This window comes from Neurospora tetraspora (genome assembly GCF_033439725.1).
Source record: "Neurospora tetraspora strain CBS 560.94 chromosome Unknown B0H65scaffold_5, whole genome shotgun sequence".
NCBI classification, from domain to species: Eukaryota; Fungi; Ascomycota; class Sordariomycetes; order Sordariales; family Sordariaceae; genus Neurospora; species Neurospora tetraspora.
Genome location: NW_026944387.1, coordinates 1,232,225 through 1,253,259, shown reverse-complemented (window position 1 = coordinate 1,253,259; position 21,035 = coordinate 1,232,225). Strand labels below are relative to the sequence as shown.

General features: G+C 52.5%; 7 protein-coding genes across 7 annotated transcripts; 3 read left to right on the top strand and 4 right to left on the bottom strand.

Annotated features, from left to right (window-relative positions):
* The first annotated feature begins 869 nt into the window (after window positions 1-869).
* B0H65DRAFT_468599 (uncharacterized protein) lies at window positions 870-1,957 on the top strand. The gene has a single exon (XM_062826966.1). It carries the CDS (start codon window positions 1,078-1,080, stop codon window positions 1,645-1,647), a length of 570 nt encoding a protein of 189 aa, XP_062680343.1. The 5' UTR covers window positions 870-1,077; the 3' UTR covers window positions 1,648-1,957.
* Window positions 1,958-2,838: 881 nt separating this feature from the next.
* On the top strand, window positions 2,839-5,514 carry B0H65DRAFT_222966 (uncharacterized protein). The gene has a single exon (XM_062822077.1). It carries the CDS (start codon window positions 3,054-3,056, stop codon window positions 5,502-5,504), a length of 2,451 nt encoding a protein of 816 aa, XP_062680342.1. The 5' UTR covers window positions 2,839-3,053; the 3' UTR covers window positions 5,505-5,514.
* A 1,522-nt stretch (window positions 5,515-7,036) lies between these two features.
* B0H65DRAFT_589582 (uncharacterized protein) lies at window positions 7,037-9,374 on the bottom strand. The gene is made up of 2 exons (XM_062831039.1): window positions 8,445-9,374; window positions 7,037-8,361 (listed from the first exon to the last, which is right to left on the bottom strand). Exons 1-2 carry the CDS (start codon window positions 8,878-8,880, stop codon window positions 7,517-7,519), a joined length of 1,281 nt encoding a protein of 426 aa, XP_062680341.1. The 5' UTR covers window positions 8,881-9,374; the 3' UTR covers window positions 7,037-7,516.
* A 1,113-nt stretch (window positions 9,375-10,487) lies between these two features.
* On the top strand, window positions 10,488-12,248 carry B0H65DRAFT_575854 (soluble quino protein glucose/sorbosone dehydrogenase; the record flags this gene model as incomplete). Its single annotated transcript, XM_062830633.1, has 2 exons — window positions 10,488-10,787; window positions 10,838-12,248. The coding sequence occupies 2 exons, from the start codon at window positions 10,488-10,490 to the stop codon at window positions 12,038-12,040; spliced, it is 1,503 nt and encodes a 500-aa protein (XP_062680340.1). The 3' UTR covers window positions 12,041-12,248.
* Window positions 12,249-13,147: 899 nt separating this feature from the next.
* Window positions 13,148-14,123, bottom strand: B0H65DRAFT_549744 (uncharacterized protein; the record flags this gene model as incomplete). Its single annotated transcript, XM_062829682.1, has 2 exons — window positions 13,148-13,736; window positions 13,798-14,123. 2 exons carry the CDS (start codon window positions 14,121-14,123, stop codon window positions 13,148-13,150), a joined length of 915 nt encoding a protein of 304 aa, XP_062680339.1.
* A 3,319-nt stretch (window positions 14,124-17,442) lies between these two features.
* On the bottom strand, window positions 17,443-19,071 carry B0H65DRAFT_222852 (uncharacterized protein). Its single transcript, XM_062822076.1, has 2 exons — window positions 19,009-19,071; window positions 17,443-18,907 (listed from the first exon to the last, which is right to left on the bottom strand). The coding sequence occupies exon 2, from the start codon at window positions 18,722-18,724 to the stop codon at window positions 17,468-17,470; it is 1,257 nt and encodes a 418-aa protein (XP_062680338.1). The 5' UTR covers window positions 18,725-18,907; window positions 19,009-19,071; the 3' UTR covers window positions 17,443-17,467.
* Window positions 19,072-19,709: 638 nt separating this feature from the next.
* Window positions 19,710-20,923, bottom strand: B0H65DRAFT_222850 (D-isomer specific 2-hydroxyacid dehydrogenase). Its single transcript, XM_062822075.1, has one exon. It carries the CDS (start codon window positions 20,799-20,801, stop codon window positions 19,788-19,790), a length of 1,014 nt encoding a protein of 337 aa, XP_062680337.1. The 5' UTR covers window positions 20,802-20,923; the 3' UTR covers window positions 19,710-19,787.
* Window positions 20,924-21,035: the final 112 nt, after the last annotated feature.

The following is a 21,035-nucleotide window of genomic DNA, read 5'->3' as shown; positions in this document are numbered from 1 at the left end:
TGAAACCAACACAGACCTCCCTCTAGGGTGTCAGAGTGGACAAGGTCGCTGGCGGTGCTCTCGGTAATCTTGGGCTTCAGGATTTTGTTGTCGTATCGCTTGTTTTGGGAGAACACGGGGACATTTGTTTCATGCAAGGAACCAGAAACAGACCTAGCGAGCGAGGGTGGTGGTGGATGTGGTGGTGGATCAAAGTCAGCGTGCGAATGTTGGTCAGTGCTGTGACTTTTGATGAGGACTAGACTAGGGCCCGATGCGACGCTGCGATTGCTGCGTACAAAAAGTCATGATCTTGAAGAAGGTTGGTGTGATGTTAATCTTGGATTTTCAGCCTCTTTTTGGACTCGATCTTCATCTGGCCGCATATAGTTGATGAGATGTTTGTGATGGCTATGGCTGGTGTTCAGAGGACGGTGAAATCAACAACGCACGGGCACTGTCCGAGATGCCGGCCGGACTGGACTGCGGCATCTGGCCGGCACTGAGAGAGCCCGATGCAAAGAGAGCGCCGAACGGGCCAGTCGCAGGCGTGTGTTTACAGGTGGCCCTTGCTAATTGTTAGTGCACTTTCTTCAAGCCTCCTTCATCACGGCACTGCAGTTCAAGTTGCTTGTTGCTTCTTCAGCATGTTTTCTTTTTCATCCTCGCATGCGATTCAAAATCGCCGATTTCTTCACAGCTTAAAGCTGGAGATTACCCTGGCTCCACGATGCGGAATGATCGCGCACAAAATCAGTTTGAAGGCGAGTCGAGATGAGCTTCCTCCATCTTGGCATTGAGTTGGAGAACGGGATGTGGCTGCCCCTGGCATAAACAGCGAGGGACCTGGACTGCCCCTGACGGGAACAACATCGGCCGAAAGATTCGGAGTTTAAGCACCACTGCTTCAGTGACATCACAGCGGGGTTGAGCCTGCCCCAGGTGCAGAAGTCGCCTGAAGGAAATCTACCTAAAATTCTCCATTCTCCCAGGCGGCCATCTGGATCGCGTTTAAACACGGCTCATCTCCTTTTAGAACACCAAGAGCTCGCGTCAACCTCGCGTGTCTGACAGTGCCCGATCACATTGGTCAACTTCATGTCGAGATCTTCTTGTTTTCCTTTCTTTTTCACTTGTTGGTTCACTTGCACCACGAGGTCGCCGTCCTCTGGATCTTCCTCCAGGGTCACGATATTAATTGTTAGTGATCAGCACTCAGGTCCACCAGAAAAGAGTCACCATCAACTCGCATCGAGACCTTTCATTGCAGCGTTGCTTGATATCACCATTCCCCGGTGGCGCTCTAGGTTGCCGATGAGACACTCATCAGACCGGCTGGACGGATTCGAACGATACTGGCAATGCTGGGAGCACATCAAAGACGGCAACAAGGTATATCCCATGATATCTCCTCACCCTAATCACAGTGCCAAGAGATGCTCAGCAGCCTCTGTCAGGAAGCGGATCTTTGACAGAGACATCTCCACAACACTCGATAGTCCGAGGTACGCTGAGTTTGAATCCACAGTCAGTTTTCTTGTATATTCTCATTTGGTGCAGATGCAGGCCGATGAAGTCTTGGTTCGTTTCGTTTTGGGAGGTCCAAATTCCAATAAGTTGTATAAACCACAACTCACCACCCTTTGCCAAGACTGCACAGGTGCTTGAGCATAGGAACAGCTTTCTGTGCGGGGTTCTACACTATCTTGTGAAGGCAAAGTGTTTGGAGAGTTGGAGTTCAGCTTTCTGTTGCGGGGTTCTATCTTATAAAGGCAAAGTGTTTGGAGAGTTGGTGATGTGAAACCACCACTCTGGCTGTCATCATGCAAGTCTCAACAGCTTCAACGCCATAGCCAAAAGCTCGGTGCTCGAGCAATATCAGAAAAAAAGAAACAAAAGGCATTATGTCAGCGGATTCTGAAAGCCCTGGAGGACTTTGAGAAAAAAAAAAGATACAGGGACTAGCTCTGCAATACCCATGAAGCAAATCTCCAGGGGCCTCGGCGGGTGACCCCAATCCTCTTCGACGCTATTCCCATTCAGTCCCGTGTACTGTGTAACGCGAATGGCGTCCATCCCTCGAGCTTCCGTCCTCCTTCTGTGCAGCTCACTTCTGCAGGTTCACGTTCAACATCACAAACAGCCGTTCCAGGAAAATGCTGTCGACGAATAACCAAAAGGGTGGCACCCGTGGCACCAAGTTCCAAGGCACACGGCGTATTACACTGCTTGGTCTTTTGCCTCGTTGGGATCCAATGACATTCGAGAGATGCTACCAGACTGCCAGATGCTTCGAGGTTGTGTCATCTCTAATGGCAGATATTGGAGGACTACGCTTTTCGATCGCCAAGAGTACACAGTACGCATGTTTCCTAGCCGACCAGGGGGTGAGCCTGGTGAGATATCTCCCTTCCACCACCACCCCGGTACCACAAAGGGAGCCACGTTTTGGACAATTTTGGAGCATCATTCTCGGTGGAGCCCCCAAACTTCAAAACCGTTAACGCTACCGGGGATCCTGTCCCACTGCCATTCCCGGGGCCAGGACAGCGATTTTGCGCATGCTCCCAAGGAAAAAAGGAGGACACGGAGCAGACTTCTCGGACCTCATTCCTCATATTTTCTGCCTCTCCCACACCACTGACGTACATACCCGATCCTATTTCCCTTTCGTTTGTTTTTGCTTCACTGTCAGGCTGTCCCTTGCACCCAAGAGATGACCGCCTGCCTGGGTCGGAATTGCCGGGACGCCTCTTTTCACCACTGACCAACTTCGACGACTTATTGCTGCTGGATCCCGGAATTGCAGCTCTTGACGCAAACCTTTTGAGTGAAAAAAAAGAAGCAGTATTTTCTACCGAGCTTTCCTCCAACACGAAAAACCCTCTTCACCGCCGCACCGACTGCACACCGACCAAGCCTCACTTCTCATGATTTTCTCCCGGTGATCAGCCCTTTCGACTTTAAGGCCTGGGTCTGCTTGGAGTTTTGCGCCCTGGAACCCGGAAACCGCATGTCTATCGGATCCGCGCAACCTTCAGAGTCTCCATTGTTCCACAGCAGCAAAATCCATCATGGGCCACATACACCGATCAAAGTTCCCCTTTTCCATACCGGGCCGGAAAGCCAAGCCGGTCCCTCCGCCTCCTCCTCCACCACCACCACCTTCTGGCCCGTTAACCAAGGCACAAAAGATCCTTGGCACGGGGGGGATCAACATCGATTCTCCATGGGAAATAAGAGCCAGCCCGGCCATCAGCAACGCCCCTATTTCGGGCGCAGCTCATCATGGTGAGAGAGATGCTGGTCGGCGAAGGGCTCATCACAATGAGGCATCCGCTTCCCACGAAAGGCGATGGGATAACGAGCCAGAAGCGGCCCCGAGGAATACGGGCTGGCAGCATAACGAGGGGCCAGAATCCATGAACTACGAGGGTACCAACACCTCACACCAACAACGACGACAGTCTAGCTCGACAGTTGCATCGTATTACGACAAGCAGCAGCAGCAGCTACAACAGCAACAAACACAAAACTCGGCCATGTCCAAACAACTACCATCCAAGGCCCAGCAACTACTTGATTACGACAATGGCATTCCAGAGACTATACCCGAAGCGAGAATCAAGAAGAAGAAGTCATCAATGCTTGATATCTCTTCCCGACTACTGAAATCCAAGTCTTCCAAACACCTAAAGCCGGATTTGGTTGATTACAGCGCCCATGTTCTCGGGGCAGATATGATTACCAACTCTCCAGCCAGGCCAACAACGCCGGAAATGAGCCAGCAGCCGATGAAGCGCCGGACGGAGAGGACAGATTACGAACGCTACCAACAGGAATCCTATGCCAACTCGGCCGGGCAGGAGATGTATGAGGGGCCAAATGTGGATGAGGGCCCGGCACCTGACGAAGACGTCTCATCATTCCCGGCACCGCCGTTGAATCCTTGTGCAAGAAAGGTTTCTCTATCTTTATTCCCGCCAGCACCGAGTGGCCGACCGGTTCAAACACCTAAGCGACCAGAGGGTCCGCCATCCAGTGTCCTTACGCCTTCCAGCTTAGCATCGCCTCTCGCGGACAGTGCTAGTATCTCGAGTCGTCACACCAGGACATCCGAGGCCTCGAAGCGGACAGATCGCAGCATGACCGCGCTTGACCTACAGATGAACAGCGTCTTGTCTCTTTCATCGGATTCAGAGGAGGATAGCTATGAGTCATCTGCACGAAACTCGCTGGCCGTGCCGTTGGGCGAGCAGGGACCAATGAGCCCAGCCAGCACTCGTTCCGCAACCTCGCAACCTTCCTCGTTGACCGCGGACTACGGTCGGGCCAAATCAGCAAAGCGACCACAGTACGGCACGCAAACACAGTTTTTGCCTATTCCCGAAGGCGCTGCGGCAGCTAATGTTTCGAAGAGGGGCTCGCGAGGCAGCTCTCAGAAGACAACTTCGCATCTCTCCACAGGCAGCACATCCACTTCCCAGACCGCGATGCATGGTACGCCTGCTCAGTCAAAGAAGGAAGCAAATGCCACGCCACCCCTGTCGCCAACCAGCGTTGACGTTGACTTTTATCTCCAAAACCGCAGCAGCGAGACGTTCGGGGCGTATGCGCCGGACAACAGATCCGTGTACAGCGGTAGAAGCCTAGGAAGCGATAGGATGGATCCAGGCCGGCGAGCAAGCACCGCGAGCAGCATCCAGGACAACGCCAGCGGGCGGTTCATGGCCGTCACTCGACAGGAGGAGATGTTGCTAGCAGCCCTGCGACAGAAGCGCGCCCGCATGCGCGAGGACATCCTTGCCGAGTATGGAGACAACCGGGACGGCATGGACCGCGACGATCCGCGAGATTCGCGCCTCACCATGATGAGCGAGAACACCATCAGCAGCAGCAGGGTTTCGAGGCAGTCGTCGGCCAGCACGATGCGCCTCATGGACGCTCACGCTTTGAACGCACGGCCGCACGGGCATCAGCGACCGCAGATCCGCATCAGCACTGGATCTGTCGACAAGAGATCGGATAGGATGTCGGAGTCTTCGGGACAGATCCTCGTCATGATGGATAGGTCGCTTAGGCAATCGGGAGGCGACGAGTGGGAGCCCAGCCCGGATCTGGATGGCTTCATGCACTTTGACGACGCCGGCGGCGATGAGATGTTGACGAGGGGTGCGTTCGGTGGGCCTTATGAAGGCGATAGCAGGCGCAACAGCCGATCCAGTCTCGGTGCCCACTCGGCGTCTGGATCGCACAGAGCCCAGCGCACGCCTTCCTCGCGCTCCAAGGCTTCGTCGCGGGAGAACAGCGTCCCCCGGAGGACCTCGGACCAGGTCAGCCCCCAGACTTTTGGTCATCTGGCCCGCGAGGCGGAGCGCCGTAACCGGATTGTCGAGGCCCCTGAGGAGGACGACATGGAGGATGGCATCCCCCGCCCTGACTCGCCTATCTCGCCTGGTGATTTTCCCGTGCCGGTTTCGATGCTGAAGAAGAACGTCAGGCTGAGCGCTGTTGGTCATTATTAAACAAACAAAGATATCACAATCAAATCAAGGTGGATGATGAAACCTTGGATACAACAAACAACAACAAGTTGAACATGAAAAGGAGGGAGGGACGGAGGGAAGGAGGGAGGCATAGCTTTGCATTTTTATTTTGTTTATCACGGGTGGCTGTATTATTTATGCGCGATGGGTTCGCATAGTACGAGGCAGGAAGGACGGAAGAGGCAGAGATACCACAAAGGCGGCAGGGATAGGAACGGGAGCATGGTTGGCGGGAAAACCAATGACTTATTATCATGATTGGGCAATGGATCAGCGACGCACACACACACAAACAAACATACTCGACTATGTTTTTCGATTCGTATGTTGCGGCCTGGGAAAGGAAGAGGCAGGTTCCCACGACAAGTCCCTGGCATTATACGAAGCTGGTCGTTGTTTTTGTCTCGCTGACGGCGATGACGACGAACTACCAGTCTTCTGTACATGCTCTTTTAATGGTGGCTGATCACATTGTTGATGATGAACATAAGCTCTCCGAGAGTGTAGTATATACCACACACACCACACCCCGCTTGGAAAGAGAGCGATGCTATGTCATATACATAGCAACATACATACAAACTAATAATACGCGACTGCCGCGGTGACTTTCCTCGGAAGGGGATAGTTAACAAACAAGACTGATGCTGTTCTCTGATGCTTTTTGGTGAGAGTGGTGGAAGATTGTGAATGGGTGTCTGTAAGATTTGAACGTCACCTTGGACTAGACGAGAGCTCATGTAACAGTCTCGAAAGACATCATCATCCTCTTCATCTCTGCCCTGCTTCACGATGGGCTCGATAATGCTATCTGTCGGGACCGACGGACACACCCCCTGCAGGGTACAGACTAAACCCCACATGCCCCGTCATGGGAAGGTAGCGATCTGGATATATAGAAGGCGCGCACCTGTACGTAGAAAGAACCATCACGACGATGACCAGCAAAGAAGGAGCTCAAGACTAGGTACTACGGAGGAAGGAAGTAGTCACTACAAACGAGACAGACCGTCAGCAGCTGTACGGAATTTCATGGAATTTGCACTCGTGCACAGACCCTCCCAATCCTCTATTTAACATCGGCTCCCCTCCCCAATTCTTCCCTTCTCTTCTTTTTTCTTTTTCTTTTTCTTCTTCATACTTACCTTGACTGACTGCGCGGAGCTCAAGCAAACCGCGTAGTACGGTGGAGAGCCTGCATTGTACATCGTGGTGTTAGCCGCCGTGAATTGTCCTTCGGGGCCGTTCTGGTCGTAATTTTTGATGTCAATCATTCAGTTACGAAAGCAAACCAAATCTTTTTCAATGTGTGCTCGGCCTGCGAGGTCGTGCCATGGGGAAGAAGATGATCAACGGAACACTCTTTTCACTGCCTGGTCACTCGCTTGTTGTCGATGCTCTGAGGGAAGGAGGGCATTCCCGGATCCTGGAAAGGGCTGATTGGAAGCCCAGTTGGGTACGACAGACAGAACATATATATAAACCCTGGGGGGCTGGAGCCTTTTCCTCTCCTCATCAGCATCAACACTTTTTTATTAAGTCTTTGGGTTCCCTTCACTTCTTTGCCTTGGACTATCGGGATCAGAGATCTTATCGCGCTAACTGAAGCCCCCGCAAAATAATTGTTAATTTGCTAGTGCAATATCAGGACAGTCCCCAGTCCTAACAGCGGCGTCCAACTGCCTGTAACGCAGGCAGATACCGCCAACTCTGGTCCACTTCCCCACCAGAAAGCTGTCGCCAGCAGCGTCATCCTTCATCCCTTCTCTTCAAACGCAGCAAACATCTCACCACGAACGAGCACGAAGACACCCCGCACAATGATAAGACAACACCTCAATTGCAATCGATCAATCTCCACGCCGACAATGCTCTATGAATAACCATAAACAAGGAGAAAATGCCATAACATTCATCATCATTCCGTCGTACTTTGCTCCTCCTCAACAAACCAACCTGCACCCTCCATGACCACCCGATCTTAAAGACCCTCAGCCCTGCCTGTCCCTCTCCTGCCTCTCCACCTCGGCGCGGAACACATTCTCCCCGCCCAAGCGCGCACTGGTCGGGCTCGTCGGCGACCAACTCTCCCGATCCGTCAATTCGACACCACCACCACCACCACCACCACCACCGCCGCCCTTGTTATCCCCAGCGGCCCTCGTCGCCACCACCCCCTCTTCAACGCCCGCCGCGCCAGCGCCTCTCTTCCCGCCAACCCTCTCCGAATAACTCTTCCTCACTCCATACCCGCTTCCACAACCACCGCTTCTCGCTCCTCTTCTTTTACTGAAGAGTCCACCAACAAACGGGACCGTCCCATTCTTCCGATACCCCCACACCGCAAAAGCGATTAATCCCCCGAGCACCAACACTGACACAATCGCCACTGGCACAGAAATGGCGATTTTCTTGCCCTTTGATAACCCAGGCGAGGAAACCAAATCGTCGTTGTCATCGTGGTCACCATCCTCATCATCGTCCGAGTCATTACCGTCCGAGGAGTCGTACCCATTGGTCACATAGACCAGAGGACCTTGTTTTGTTTCGGTGGGCGCGTCTTCGTCGTAGTTACCGCTGGCCCAGACGGCCATGGTGAAGTTCAGTCGGATCAGTTGGTAAGACTCTGGATCAGAAGGGAGGAAGGATTTGGGGAGGGGGAAGAAGGCGAAGCCTTGCTCGGCGGGGAGGATGGGGAAGCGGGGGAGGGTTGAGGTATTGGAGGAGGAGGAAGAGGAGTCAACGAGGCCCGCAAGGGCGTCAGGGACGTCAGCGGTTTGAAGAAGGATTTGTACGCGCTGGTTGGGGAGGGCGAAGTAGAGGGTGTTCCATGTTACTTGAAAGAGGAGGAGGGATGGGTTAGTGGATGGATGCAAAACGGGTCTGGGTCAAGGGGGCCGGGGGGGGGGAAAGACTCACTGTAGTACCCACGCCCCGGCCTCAAGATCGCATCCCGCTTTGGAGCGCAGAACGGCTCATCGAGCGATTGCTGCGGTAGACAGGCCAGGAACTCGCCGCGGGGGTCGTCAACGCCCGGAAACCCCGAGGCGGTGGGAGCAGGGTTGAGGCTGGTGTAGGTCCCCATAGCCCCATGGTCGTTGAAGCTGCTGTATGCTTTAGACCTGGTGAGATACTCGGGGGGCGCGTTGTCGGTGTATTTGGCTCCGCCGGCGGCGTCTGTCGTCACGGTGGGCGTGATGGTTGCGCCTTTGGTTGTGGCATCGACGTGCACCCAAACTTTGGGCGAAGGGGCGACGGTTTCTTGGACTTGCGGTTGTGGTAAGGCGTTGGCGACCAGGGCGAAGCCGGCGAGTGTTGTCGCGACGATGCCCCGAAGGGTTGACCGGGGACTCATTTTGAGATGAGGTGTGTTGTCTCGTCAGTGGGCGATGAAGTGATCGCCCGAGACAGGACGGATAACGGTACAGTCGCACTTTTATCTGCTGGATTGACCTCGCGATACACGTTATCCCGGTGGTTGGCAGTATCGCTCTGCTTATATCGCGATCAGTCCAACTGCAGGATTTCTTCACGCTTTTACCCTCGCAATACGAACTTCGAAACCTTAGCAGACGGTTGGGCTTCGTATGCTGTGCAAAGTTGATCTCGAGAGCAGGTCTACAATGAAAACAGGTGCGTATGAAGTGGCATGAGGTTGGGCTGTCTGGACTCGACTACATATCTGGCAGAGGGTAAGGCAAAGTTGTCTCCGCGGGTCATGTACATGATATGATCTCTCTGCACCAGAGTTGCCGCGGATGGTCAGTCGTCCCATCAGCTTGGACAAGAAGGTTTTTTTGGCAATATGGGGTGGGGGGTGTGGGAGATGTGCGTCTTTCCTTTCCTTTCACTCGTTCTTCACTTCCATGCTTCCAGCCTTTCTTCCTATCTCATCAGCTCCCCACCCTCCATCACCCGCACGCCTCTGCTGTCCCGATTGGGATAAAAAGCAAGGTTCCCTCGTGCCATTTGGGCTTCCAGCTTCTTTCTGTTCCCTGTCTTGACCAATCGCTCCCCCAGCACGGTCTAGAGCCCTATCGGAGACCCATCTGGGTGCCGAAACGACGGTGTTATGTCACTGTACCAGAGCATTGTTGGTGATGGCTGCCAGCAGTATTCACTTTGCTGTCTACATAGTATAAGCCGTGCGGGCAGCACACCATCACGCCATCAGACTCTTTCCATTCTTCTTTCTGCTGTTTCGATACCCGCCACTCGATATACAAGAACCATATCATGGGAAACCAAAGTGATTGGCCCAATACTACCTTCTCCGCGCAGATTAATGCGGGGTTTGACGGTTGGTGATGGCACAGCAATGGTGTGAAGGACGGCCTGAAGCCTGAAGGACATGCCGGACAGCCTCAACCCGCGTCTGGATGCTACACTATTGGATTCCGTATGCAGGATTGTATGGGGTGTCCTGGGTGTTGATGGGTGTCGATGGGAGCGGCGATGATTTCACACTCCCAACTCTGACCAGCGCGAGCCGAATATGGCAAGTCCTGACTACCGAACGCCTCTGGCGGTTACGTACAGAGCTGAAGAGCTATCGTAGGGATCTTGTGGGTGGCCAACACCCTTTCGGATGCACTATGACCGCTCCGGCCTGTTATCGTCGCTTTGTGGCGTTTTGTGCGGTAAGTCGGAGCTATGGAATATGGCCTCCTCTTCAGCAGCAGAATCCTGGTTGCAGTCGTCACTGGCCTGATGTATATATGTTACCGCCCTTGTGGTTCGAGATGTTCTTTAGGAGCCCTTTATAACCCGCATCGAATGCACCCCTTCTACATGTGCTCACATGGCCCATTTACTACCTTATTGACCCCAACCTCCCGTCTATCTGTCTGTTCATCTGACTTCTTATTCCTCACCATTCCAGTCTCCCGGGCCGTTCCTATCCTGAGACAAGACACAACAATATCATACACCTGGGAACGTGTTTCACTCTGAACCAGCACAATGAAGACCAACGGAGTTGCAAAAGCAGCTCTTGCAGTTGGACTTTCAGCCACTGCCCTTGCTCAGAATTCTTGCGACAAAGTTCTTGTTCCGTCATATGACCTCCCCGTTGTGGCGGCTGGATGGCAAGCCCAACTGATCGCCGGCGAGTTGACCAAGCCCAGAAGCCTTCAGTTTGATAGCTCGGGTGCTTTGCTGGTTGTCGAGAGCGGAAAGGGTATCACTCGCCATACACTCAAAGACAATGGAGGCACTTGTATCTCAGTCTCTGAGTCCAAGACGCTCATCGATGAGAAGACGGTACGTTTTCCTTGACCTATGGAAGAAGTAAAGAAGCTAACAAGTACCAGCTGAACCATGGCATTGCCCTCTCCAAAGATGGCAAGACCCTCTACGCATCTTCCGCCTCAGCCGTCTACGCCTGGGACTACGACTCCAAGGCCGGCACCGTCAGCGGCAAGCGCGAGATCGTCACCAACATGAGCAACAACGACCTCGTCACCCGCACCCTCCTCCTCTCGCAGAAGGAAGACGGCTACCTGCTCGTCTCGCGCGGCAGCGCCGACGGCAACGAGGCGCAGGCCGAGGTCCTCAACAACGGCCTCTCGCAGATTCGCGCCTTCGACATCTCCAACGTCACCAGCTCCTCCACAAAGGCCTACAACTACAACGAAGACGGCGTCGTGCTCGGCTGGGGCCTGCGCAACTCGGTGGGAGTCGGCGAGCACCCCGTCACAGGCGGCATCTACGCCGTGGAAAACTCCATCGACGGCGTCACCCGCAACGGCAAGGACATCCACGAGAACAACCCGGGCGAGGAGCTCAACTTCTTCGGCTACCTCAACGGTACCAAGGAGCACCAAGGCGGCAACTATGGTTACCCCAAGTGCTTTGCCGTCTGGGACGTGTCCGAGATTCCCGAGAACGACAACCTCAAGATCGGCTCGCAATTCGCCATCACCGAGGAAAACGCGCAAACCATCTCAGGCAACAAACTCACCGACGAAACCTGCGCCTCCGACTACGTGAGCCCCCGCCTCACCTTCCCGGCCCACTACGCCCCCATCGACATCAAGTTCGCTCCCAAGGGTGATGTCGCGTACGTCACGTTTAGGGGGTCCTTCGACAAGACTGATCCCGTCGGCTACCGCCTATCTTCCATCCAATTCAACCCCACCACCGGCGAACCTACCATCAGCGCCGAAAACAGCCGCGATGCCCTCAAGGATATCATCATGAATAAAGATAACTCGGTCTGTCCCGATAAGTGCTTCAGACCTGTGGGGATGGCGTTTGATTCCAACGAAAGGCTCTGGATGACGAGCGATTCGACGGGGGAGATTTATGTTTTGTTGAAGACGGAGGAAAGTCCGACGAGTACGGAGAATGGGACGATTGTTACGGGGACGGATAGTCCGCAGAGCAGTGCGAGCGCGACCAAGGCGGGTGGGGATGATGAGAATGCCGCAAGTGCGCTGTGGAACGGGTGGGAGACGAGGGCGTTGGTGGCAGCGGGGGTTGTGGGTGTGGCTGGGGTTTTGGCGTTGATTTAGGGGGAGGGTGTGGTGGTGGTGATGATGATCTGAGGGCGAGTTGGAGAAGGGGTGTGTTTGAGTGCACATGCCAAGGTGTGGTCACTGAGATGTTTCATGAGAATGAATGATGATCAAGGTGTTGAGGCTACTACTACCGAAGCCATGATCTGTACATTGAGAGACTATGATATCAATTAACAATTCCCTACTGAAGTTGCACACACTGTACATGAAGTGAGGCCGGGACTCGGCAGTGATGCTTATGCAATGCTCATGCGGTGAAATAAAGGACGAGCAAACAATGAGAGATGGAGTGAAGCGGTCCAGCACCCAGGCGATTGGTACATGTTGTGCCAGGTAGTCGCAGCGAGAAAGCTGAATAGGTACCTAGGTATCTGTGGTCTTGGATGTCCATGAGATACGCGGTTGATGGAGGGTCTCCCAATGCCGTGAGGCTCTCAATGGACGGAGATTGGAAGCTGGCCATGTATGTCATGGTTGGTAAACCTCGTTTGTCACAGAAACCATCATGAAGTCTCCCGCCTCAGCATCTTGGATGGGAAAACGGGATGATATGGCGTGGTTCAAAAGAGTTGGCTGTTCGGATTTCCAGCGTGCCAATGAAATGCCATTCTCAATCCAGTCTCGAGTGTCAGATGAGGGTGTCAGAATACATGTTCTGGAACGGGTTCTGGCGAAGATGCACCGAGAGAAGAAGGTCTTGGTGTAGCCTTGTCCCGGGGCCCGAGATGGCGTGTTAATCCGAGGAGAAACAGGATCAGGAAGGAACTATAAAGTGAGTGGCTTGGAGAAAATATGCGGGGGAAACTCTCGCCAATCTCGTAGGATTTGCGGTTTGCCGCCATCCTTCCGCGTCTTTGCATATACAGCTCGCTTGTCTGATCCTGTCCAGGCGGGTGGGTGTGGGTGTGAGGAGCACATATATCCGGCAGATGTTGAAAGTAGCTGGGCCCGAGATGATTGGGTACCAAACTATTTGCACATTTGTCTTATAGTGTCGTTCGAAGGAAGACGGCAGAACCTCCTCTCCTCTCCTCCCCATACCTCTATGTAGAGGTATGCAACTCCAACTTCCTGTGTAACCTCAGTACCTCTACTCATCACTTAACAATGCCCACACCTCGTCTTCAACTCGCTTGGCAAGCCACGAATTGCCTCCTTCTCTTTTTTCGTAAGCACAATACCGAAATACCTCTCCAAGGCCTTCACTCTCTGCTCTTCTGATTCGAAGTGCTCGACAATCTCGGACTTGTCGCCTATCCTCCTCTTGACATAACCCTTGTGCAAAATCAGGACGCCTATAGGACGCTGTTCCTTTTTCTCGTCGTCTTCGTCGAGTAAAAGCCACATGCACATGACGGTCTGCACGAAGAAGCTTTGCGGACTGGTCATGGTCGATAGGTTCATGACCTCAAAATCGGCCGGGAAGAACTCCATGTCGGCGGCAAAACAGTACATTTCCTTCCAGGGCGCGGATGAGTTTTCCTGGGTTGAGTATACCCATATCCTTTGGTTGGTAGGGTCGGTGTGTTGTGAGAGACTTTTGTATTCGAGTCGTCCTCGCACAGGAGAGACCGTAGTAAAGATGTGGTTGTGCTCCAGGGGGACTGGATTAACGGAGCCGTTGGAGCCAAATCCTACGTCAACTAGATATCGCGTGTTGTTGATGGTCACGATGTTGACCATGTGATTCCTGGGATTTCGTTAGTGCACGATGCTTAGGTATAGGCCTAGGTATGTTCGGTACCACAAACCATCCGTTGTACTCTCCCTTCTTCACTCTTCCTCCTACATTAATGAGTGTGTAACCCAGACTGCGCAAGACGGCCCCAAAGAACGCATTGACCTCCATGCAGTAACCTCCCCTCCCCTTGTCGACGATCTTTTCAAAGAGGTCTTCCAGGTCCAGGGACAACCTGTGGTGTTTCGAATAATGCAGTGTCAAACTCTCAAATGGAACGCGGGCCATGTGGCGTAGCTGCAGCATGGTGAGCCTGCCGAGGTCGTCTTCGGCATCCTTCGGCGAATAGCCGATATGCCGGAAATAGCGATCCAGCTGGTCTTGGGTATAAGTTAACATTTTTCGGCTCCTTTTTTTTTATCGGTTTGTTAGAACAAAGCGGGAGGATTTTGCGATAGATGTATAAGTGCAGAGAAAGAAGAAACGAAAGATGAGGTTTCCAGTGTTCTTGTATGAGTTGTGGAGTCATCACAAAGTCCCCTACCAAAGTTCCCCGCCTAACAAACACGTTCATTTAGGGACCCGGTACTTGATGCCGGGAATGTTGGGTCTAACTTCCAAGGAACCCTCGCGACTGCCACCAGTCACAAACATCTGGAATACCTTATCCACTGCCCAGGTTGTCTCCTCCCATTTGAGTTAATGGACTAATTCTAGGCATATGTGCGTATGTTATTAGGTAATACGCTATGGAACGTCCAAGACCGAACGACGTCAAACATCTGCCCTGTACCATCCGCACTCGCCGGCATCCCGATCCCCGTCCCCACTCCAACATCTCACGTCCTCTATGTATGGGAATTCCGGTGGAAGCTCGACAAAAACAAACTGCGAGCTGCGGATTGTCAAGCAGATCTGTGCAATATTCGATATCAGAAGTGTCTCCAGTATTGGGGAAAATTGATGTGCTCAATCCATGCCGACAAGGACCTTCTGGACGTCAGTAAGTGCCACGGCCAACAACCCGAGTACGAGAAAACATTGACTATTGCACATAAAATTTTCCAACGATCTTCAGAGGTTATTGGATTTTTGCAACATGAAACTCCAGTCAAACCCTCATAATGACCTTCGTATCTTGGACTTTCGCTGCCATTGCCTTCGTTGTTCTCGGTTTCAAAGATGTGGTGGGAAAGTCGTCCAGCTTCCTTCTTTGTAGACTCCCACCGGTGCCTTTGAGAATGCCGTGCAAGCCAACACTATTAAAGTGACATGCGACCAGAAGTAACAGGCTGAGATAATGTAGGCGATGGCTTGGAGAGGCTTCGAGAGATTTTCCGAAGCTTTCTTGTCATCGAGCTCAGTGTCGTCGGCCTCTGTGACTTTAGACTTGGTGTCGGTGGACTCTATGTCGTCGTCCTTTCTTTTTGGCTTAGGGGCCATGTAAGGTGAAAAAAGGATCATCAGGAATGTGAAGACATATGACACTATAGAAGATGACCGCCATAACCACTTGTCGGGGACACTTTTGAAGTGATAATTCCATGCCCCCAGGTGGATGGCGACAAATGCCATTGTGCCGATGGTTAAGGTAAGCCAGCGGAAGACGCTGATGTTGAGTAATTTATTTTAGACCATCCACCTTAGCATGGTGTTTCGAGGCTGTTCTGGCTCCGGAAGAGTGGCTATTTCCAGTTCAACCATGGGTGGATAATGCCGCAGTTTATAGCGAATCAGCCTTCTCTGTAGCCACGAGACTCGAGGCTGTTCCGTTATGAAGCGGTCCTGCTCTCGCTTTAAGTCACTCCGTAGTGTGACGAGAAATGGTTTGCGTATGTCCTGAGGACAACGAATCCAAGAGAGAAGTTGAATGAGGCCACAGAAAGCAAACGCTGTAATCATATCTTCAAGCAGTGTTATCTCGTAACCAAGCGTCAGACGAAATATGATATTTGCAAGAAACCAGAGAGTCTGGAAAATGGAAATTGATTTGAGGACCCAATCGCTTTTGCTGCGGTCATCGATTTCAGGATTTCCTGGCAGCTGCCCGAACATGATCTCGCGAGTACATGCGAATTCGTGAAGCCTCTTTGGGTTCAAGCGTTTGTACTTCGAGGATTTTGCAGTTTCTTGGTCTTGTTGTTCCGGATCCCTTTGACTATCAGGAGTGATATCGTAGAAGAGCTTTTCCGATTTTGGACCGTCGTAAGACTTTTCAGGGGATGAACTCAGGGGTCCAGGGCATGAGTTCGACGTTTCAGGGCGTGAGCTCGGGGGTTTATAGTACACCCCTCCGATTACAACCAGAAAGGCTTGCCGAAGGCTGAAGTTCTTGAATCCTGGGAGAACAGACATGTCGCGCTTTAAGAGCGAAGCTCTGCAGAGTTTGATGCAGACTGATGGCTACCGCTACTTCAGGAAGGAGGAAGTACGCGTATACCGATTGAAACTTTCGTTTAGACCATCTTCCTTTCGACTCCGTGGGATTCCCAACTTCTGGGTGGTACGCAGTCCAGACGGAGAGAAATGCTGTTGTTAAGCAACTCCAAATGATGCGTAGAGTGCCTCGACCGCAGTTCGGTTCAGGCATGTAGCCTGTTGTTATCGGCGCAGCTGCTGTGCTGTTCATTTTGAACAAACAGAGAGGAAGTGGTCTGGGAGTCAGAAGAGTGATAATCAAAGAATTTGGGTAGAGGTAGGGAGGTAGGCAAGATAATGTCACTTTGAGACCAAATAACCGGATGCTGCCTCCATTTCCATGAGGAGTGGTGGCATTTTTAACACGGGGCTCTTTCGACAATAAATTGCCATCCTGCCAGTAGCTTACTGGTGATTGAAGCCAAAGCCAGGCCAAGCATATGTAATTGGCTGAGTTGATGGTTGTCAGGAAGAAGAATCCAGGAGAGGGAGACAATTCCGCAGTCTGGATCAGATACAGCAAATGAACCGTGGTGGGTAACGCCTGCCGCAGAGGCCCTCAGGTTGTCTCGCTCTTGCATATCCAGGGTTGCTGTCCTCCAGTCGTACTTGCCGCGTCTGAGGAAGGCCACCAATGAGTTGGATTTACAAAAAAGTCATCGTCAAGTGTGATCTGCAAATGTGCATATGTCAACAGTGATTCGAGCCTGCCGTCTTCAAGGAGGGTAGCCACATTATGTATGAGAGCCCAGCTGAGGGGTCTCGCCAGTAATTCTCTGTCCGGCTTCATCCCAAGGGTTCACACAAATGCAGAGCAACCAATCTGTAAGGTGTAGGGACTCAACCATACCGTATCAAAATCCCAGCCAAAGAAAACTTCTCCTGAACCACCTGGCTCATGTTGCAAGCGAGCTCAGCTCAGCCCTTTCAATGAGATTGCCAACCACTTCCTGCCTACATCAAGCCAGCACACACCAAGCGCAATCTCCGTTCCAATCGTGCCTTGACAAGAAGCTCAGGCTGTATGGCCACAAAATTCCTGGTCGGCATGTTGGGGTGAGGAAGGCCCAAGGAAGAGAATAAGGGGAGGTACAACAAGATGGAACGGGGTGTGTGGTAGAGATGTATGATAGAAATACCGACGGAGGCGGAGACGCAGAGGTGAAATCCGATGGTTATAAATCTAGAGCCTTATCCTGTTCTGAACTCTTGGCCCGTTCCGTGAAACAAATTGCTTGCCCATCCTTGATTAAAAAAAAAAAGAACAACTCTGTCACCAGAGAGTGTATTTCCCCCCCCCCCGCCCTCCCTGCCGGCTTAATCCTTTAGATATGTGGTATGAGATCCGTCCAGGTTGCATCTTTGTAGATGCCCATGGGAGCCTTTCTGAAAGCAGCAAATGCCAGAGAGATGATAGTGAGCCGTAAAGAGACATAGAAGAAACCCAAAATCATGACTGAAGCTTGCACAACAGGCGATTTTGTCCTCCCAGTGCTTAGAAGACCCCAACTAATAAATATAGGAGGCAACACGAAGACTGTTGCGAGAGAACAGGAACGCCAGAGCCACATTTCCGTAACAGATGCAAATGAGTACCTCCAAGCCGCCAAGTGAATCCCTGTGAATACTGCGACACTGACTGCAAAGACGGCGCAGTTGAACAGCGAAAAACCAAAAAACTCGGTTCTATCCCAAAAGTGCAATTTCTGACGACTTTTATGCACAACTTTGGGGAGGTCCTCTTCTTTTTTGATACGAGGGATGATGAAAGGTCTCCTGATATCTTGAGGGCAGCTAAACCACGCAATGAACTGGACGAGGCCACAGATTGCATGTGCTGCGGTCAGGTCTTCGAGCAACGAAATCTGAAGGCCAGTGCAAAGGCGATATATGATGGTGGCGAGAAACCATAAGGTCTGGAAAATGGATATCGATTTGAGCAGCCGGTCGCTCTTTTTGCGGTCGTCGATATCCTCCTTTGAGGGGAAATTTTTGAACGCAATTATACCCTCACGTGCAAGATCCCTAAGCATGTACACAGGATATACCTTGTAGAACTTGCTCTCATAATCTGTTTCCACGCGTATACCCCAGGAGACCATCAGGAAGGCTTGTTGAAGACTAAATTCCTCAAACACTGTGATATACCGCATCTCTTTTCTCCAATATAAAGCAAGGTAAAGGTCGCTGATGGCGCAGGTCACCGCATCCTCTGGAAATAACGTAAAATAAATGGCGTATGGTATCTTCATCGAGGCGGCTGATAGTGGAAAATGGACGGGCCTTCCGTTCCAGGCTTGTCTCAATGCAGAGCGCCATGTAGGGGTTTCGTCCCAACTTTCTGGGAACTCGATACCACCTGGGAACTCGATACCACCTGGGAACTCGATACCACCTGGGAACTCGATACCACCTGGGAAATCGATATCAATGTGAACTGAAACCCAAACGGCGAGGATCGATGTCGATAGGCAGCTCCAGATTATGTCGAGGGTCCCTCGGCCGCAGTGCGGTTGCGGCATAAAGCCTGTCATCGTCGCCGACGTAGTTGTTGAACTGAAATTCGCTGCTGTATCGTTCATGATCGGTGCTTCGATTTCCGGTCCGTTCGCGGACGACGACAAAAGTACGGTGTAATAGGTCTGGGCAAGAGGAACTGGTGCGTCTAATATGCTGAGATTCGATCGATGTGGTATTCGTTTGAGAAACAACACAGAAAGCGCTGTTGAAGAGTCTGGTACGAGATAGACGATGTATGAGCGTAACTGGCGAAATTATAGGTAAGCTTACCGGAACACAGAGGAGGATATGCTGCAGAGATTGGAGTTTTGATCGCGAGTGAGATAGGCACGAAGTATACACATACCTAGAAGTTAGTCTACTGTTAACCGAGAAAAACCGACCACATATACGTATTGATGTGGGACTTTGTAGTTAATTTCAAGTCTTCCCTCGATGCTCGCGAACGCTGTTTCCAGGACACTAACCCAAATAGCGCGCGAGGAGCTCCTGGGCTTGGTCCAGCATATATGGTCGGATGTGGGCAGCCAACATCCCGGAACTCGATTCTCTTCAAGCTCGTAGCCGACCAAAGCGCATCTTAAGCGCCGCACAACCTGCAGACGACGTCTACTCGGCCGCTGCTCTCTAATCATGGCTTAGCTATCGCCCGCATATGTATATAGCACCGTCAGCACAGTATCCGGAACCTCGCAGCATTGGTTTCACCCACGCCGTAACATCGCCCACCATCTCCGTCACAACTGGTGTGACTGGCTATACAGCACAAGGCAAACAGCTGCCTTGCGAGCCTGATACAGGCCAACCGGACAACTACACGGGTACTGCCTCTGGCACCGCCACTGCTGCTCAAAGACAACGAGAAATGGACGACGCATATCCAACTTTGGTAAACGTCTTGTCCAGTTGCAGGAGCTCATTACAAGGGGTCAAACCTGCCTGCTCATGGCTTGTGGGAATATTCAGATGAAGTATGTGCGGATGTGTGCTCTTCCCTGATTTGTAGGGGACAAGAATATGATGGACAAAAATGGTATATTCTTTGCAACTTCAAATTTGCGCTTGCCTCACAAATGCTACTTCTTTTCCCTTCCCGGCCAAAATCCAGAACACACAAAAAAACGCTTAAATGAGGTTCTTCAACTGCTGTCCGGCCAAGAACTTTCTCAAGTTCTCGACAATCAACTGTTCGGCACCCTGTGGCCTGCCACCGGCCGCATGTGGGCTGAGAATGAGGTTAGGCGCCTTCCAGAGCTTGCTTGGCTCAGGAAGAGGTTCTGTCTCGAACACATCGAGAGCGGCACCGCCAATCCTCTCCTCCACAAGAGCATCGTAGAGGGCATCCTCGTCAATGGAGGTGCCACGTCCGACGTTGACGACCCAGGCGTGCTTGGGGAGCAGCTTCAGCCTCTCGGCATTGAGCGCGTGCTTTGTGGATGGGTCGCCGGGGAGGATCATGACCAAGGCGTCGGTCTGTGGTAGAAGCTCGGCAAGCTTGTCTTCGGAGTAGACCTCAATGCCATCGCGAACACCCTGGCGGCGAGCAACTCCGCGAACCTGAGATCCAAGTTGCACAAGAGAGGGGGTGAGAGTCTTGGCAATGTTTCCAAAGCCCCAGATCAAAACGCGGGCGTCACGAAGGGTGGTGAACCTGTCGGAGGGGCGATCGGGCTGGGGACCGCCGAGATGGCCGGGCCACTTGCCCTGGAGCTGGAAATCTCGCATCTCGTAGAACCGGCGGGCGGCATTGAGGAGAAGACCGAGGGCGTGCTCGGCGACGGTGCGGTCGTGAAGACCGGAGCCGGTGGTGACGGCGACCTTGGAGGTGTCGAAGCCGGCGCTGAGGACGTCATTGGGGCCGGCGGCGAGGGACTGGATCCAGCGCAGCTTGGTCAGACGGTTGACGGCATCTTTGAGGTTATCGGAGGAGTTGGTCCAGGTGACGAGGACCTCGGCATCAACGTGCTCCTCGGGGATGGGAGCCTTGACGTCGTAGGGGTGGAGGGTGACGGAGGGGAAACCCTCGATCTGGGAGACGTCGAGCTTGAGAGAGGTGGGGTAGAGGAGCTTCATTTTGGACGAGGAAGCAGAAAGATGCGAGTTGATGCGGGAAAGAAAGCGGGTGGGAGTTGACCTCATTTGTATGGGATGGGATGTTGATGAGTCGTCCCTCGTCTGGAGTTGGTCACTGGGATGGAAATGGGGATGGGATGAACGGGGTTCCTGGGTCTAATGGCCAAGGTGGGGTGGACATGCTTCCATTTCCAGGTTCCCCAGAGGTTCCCGTCCCGAACCCCAATCCATCTCTAGGCGAGGCCAGGGCATTTCCCCGCTTTCCCCTCCCCCACACACAACCCCCCACTGGCCCCCAAC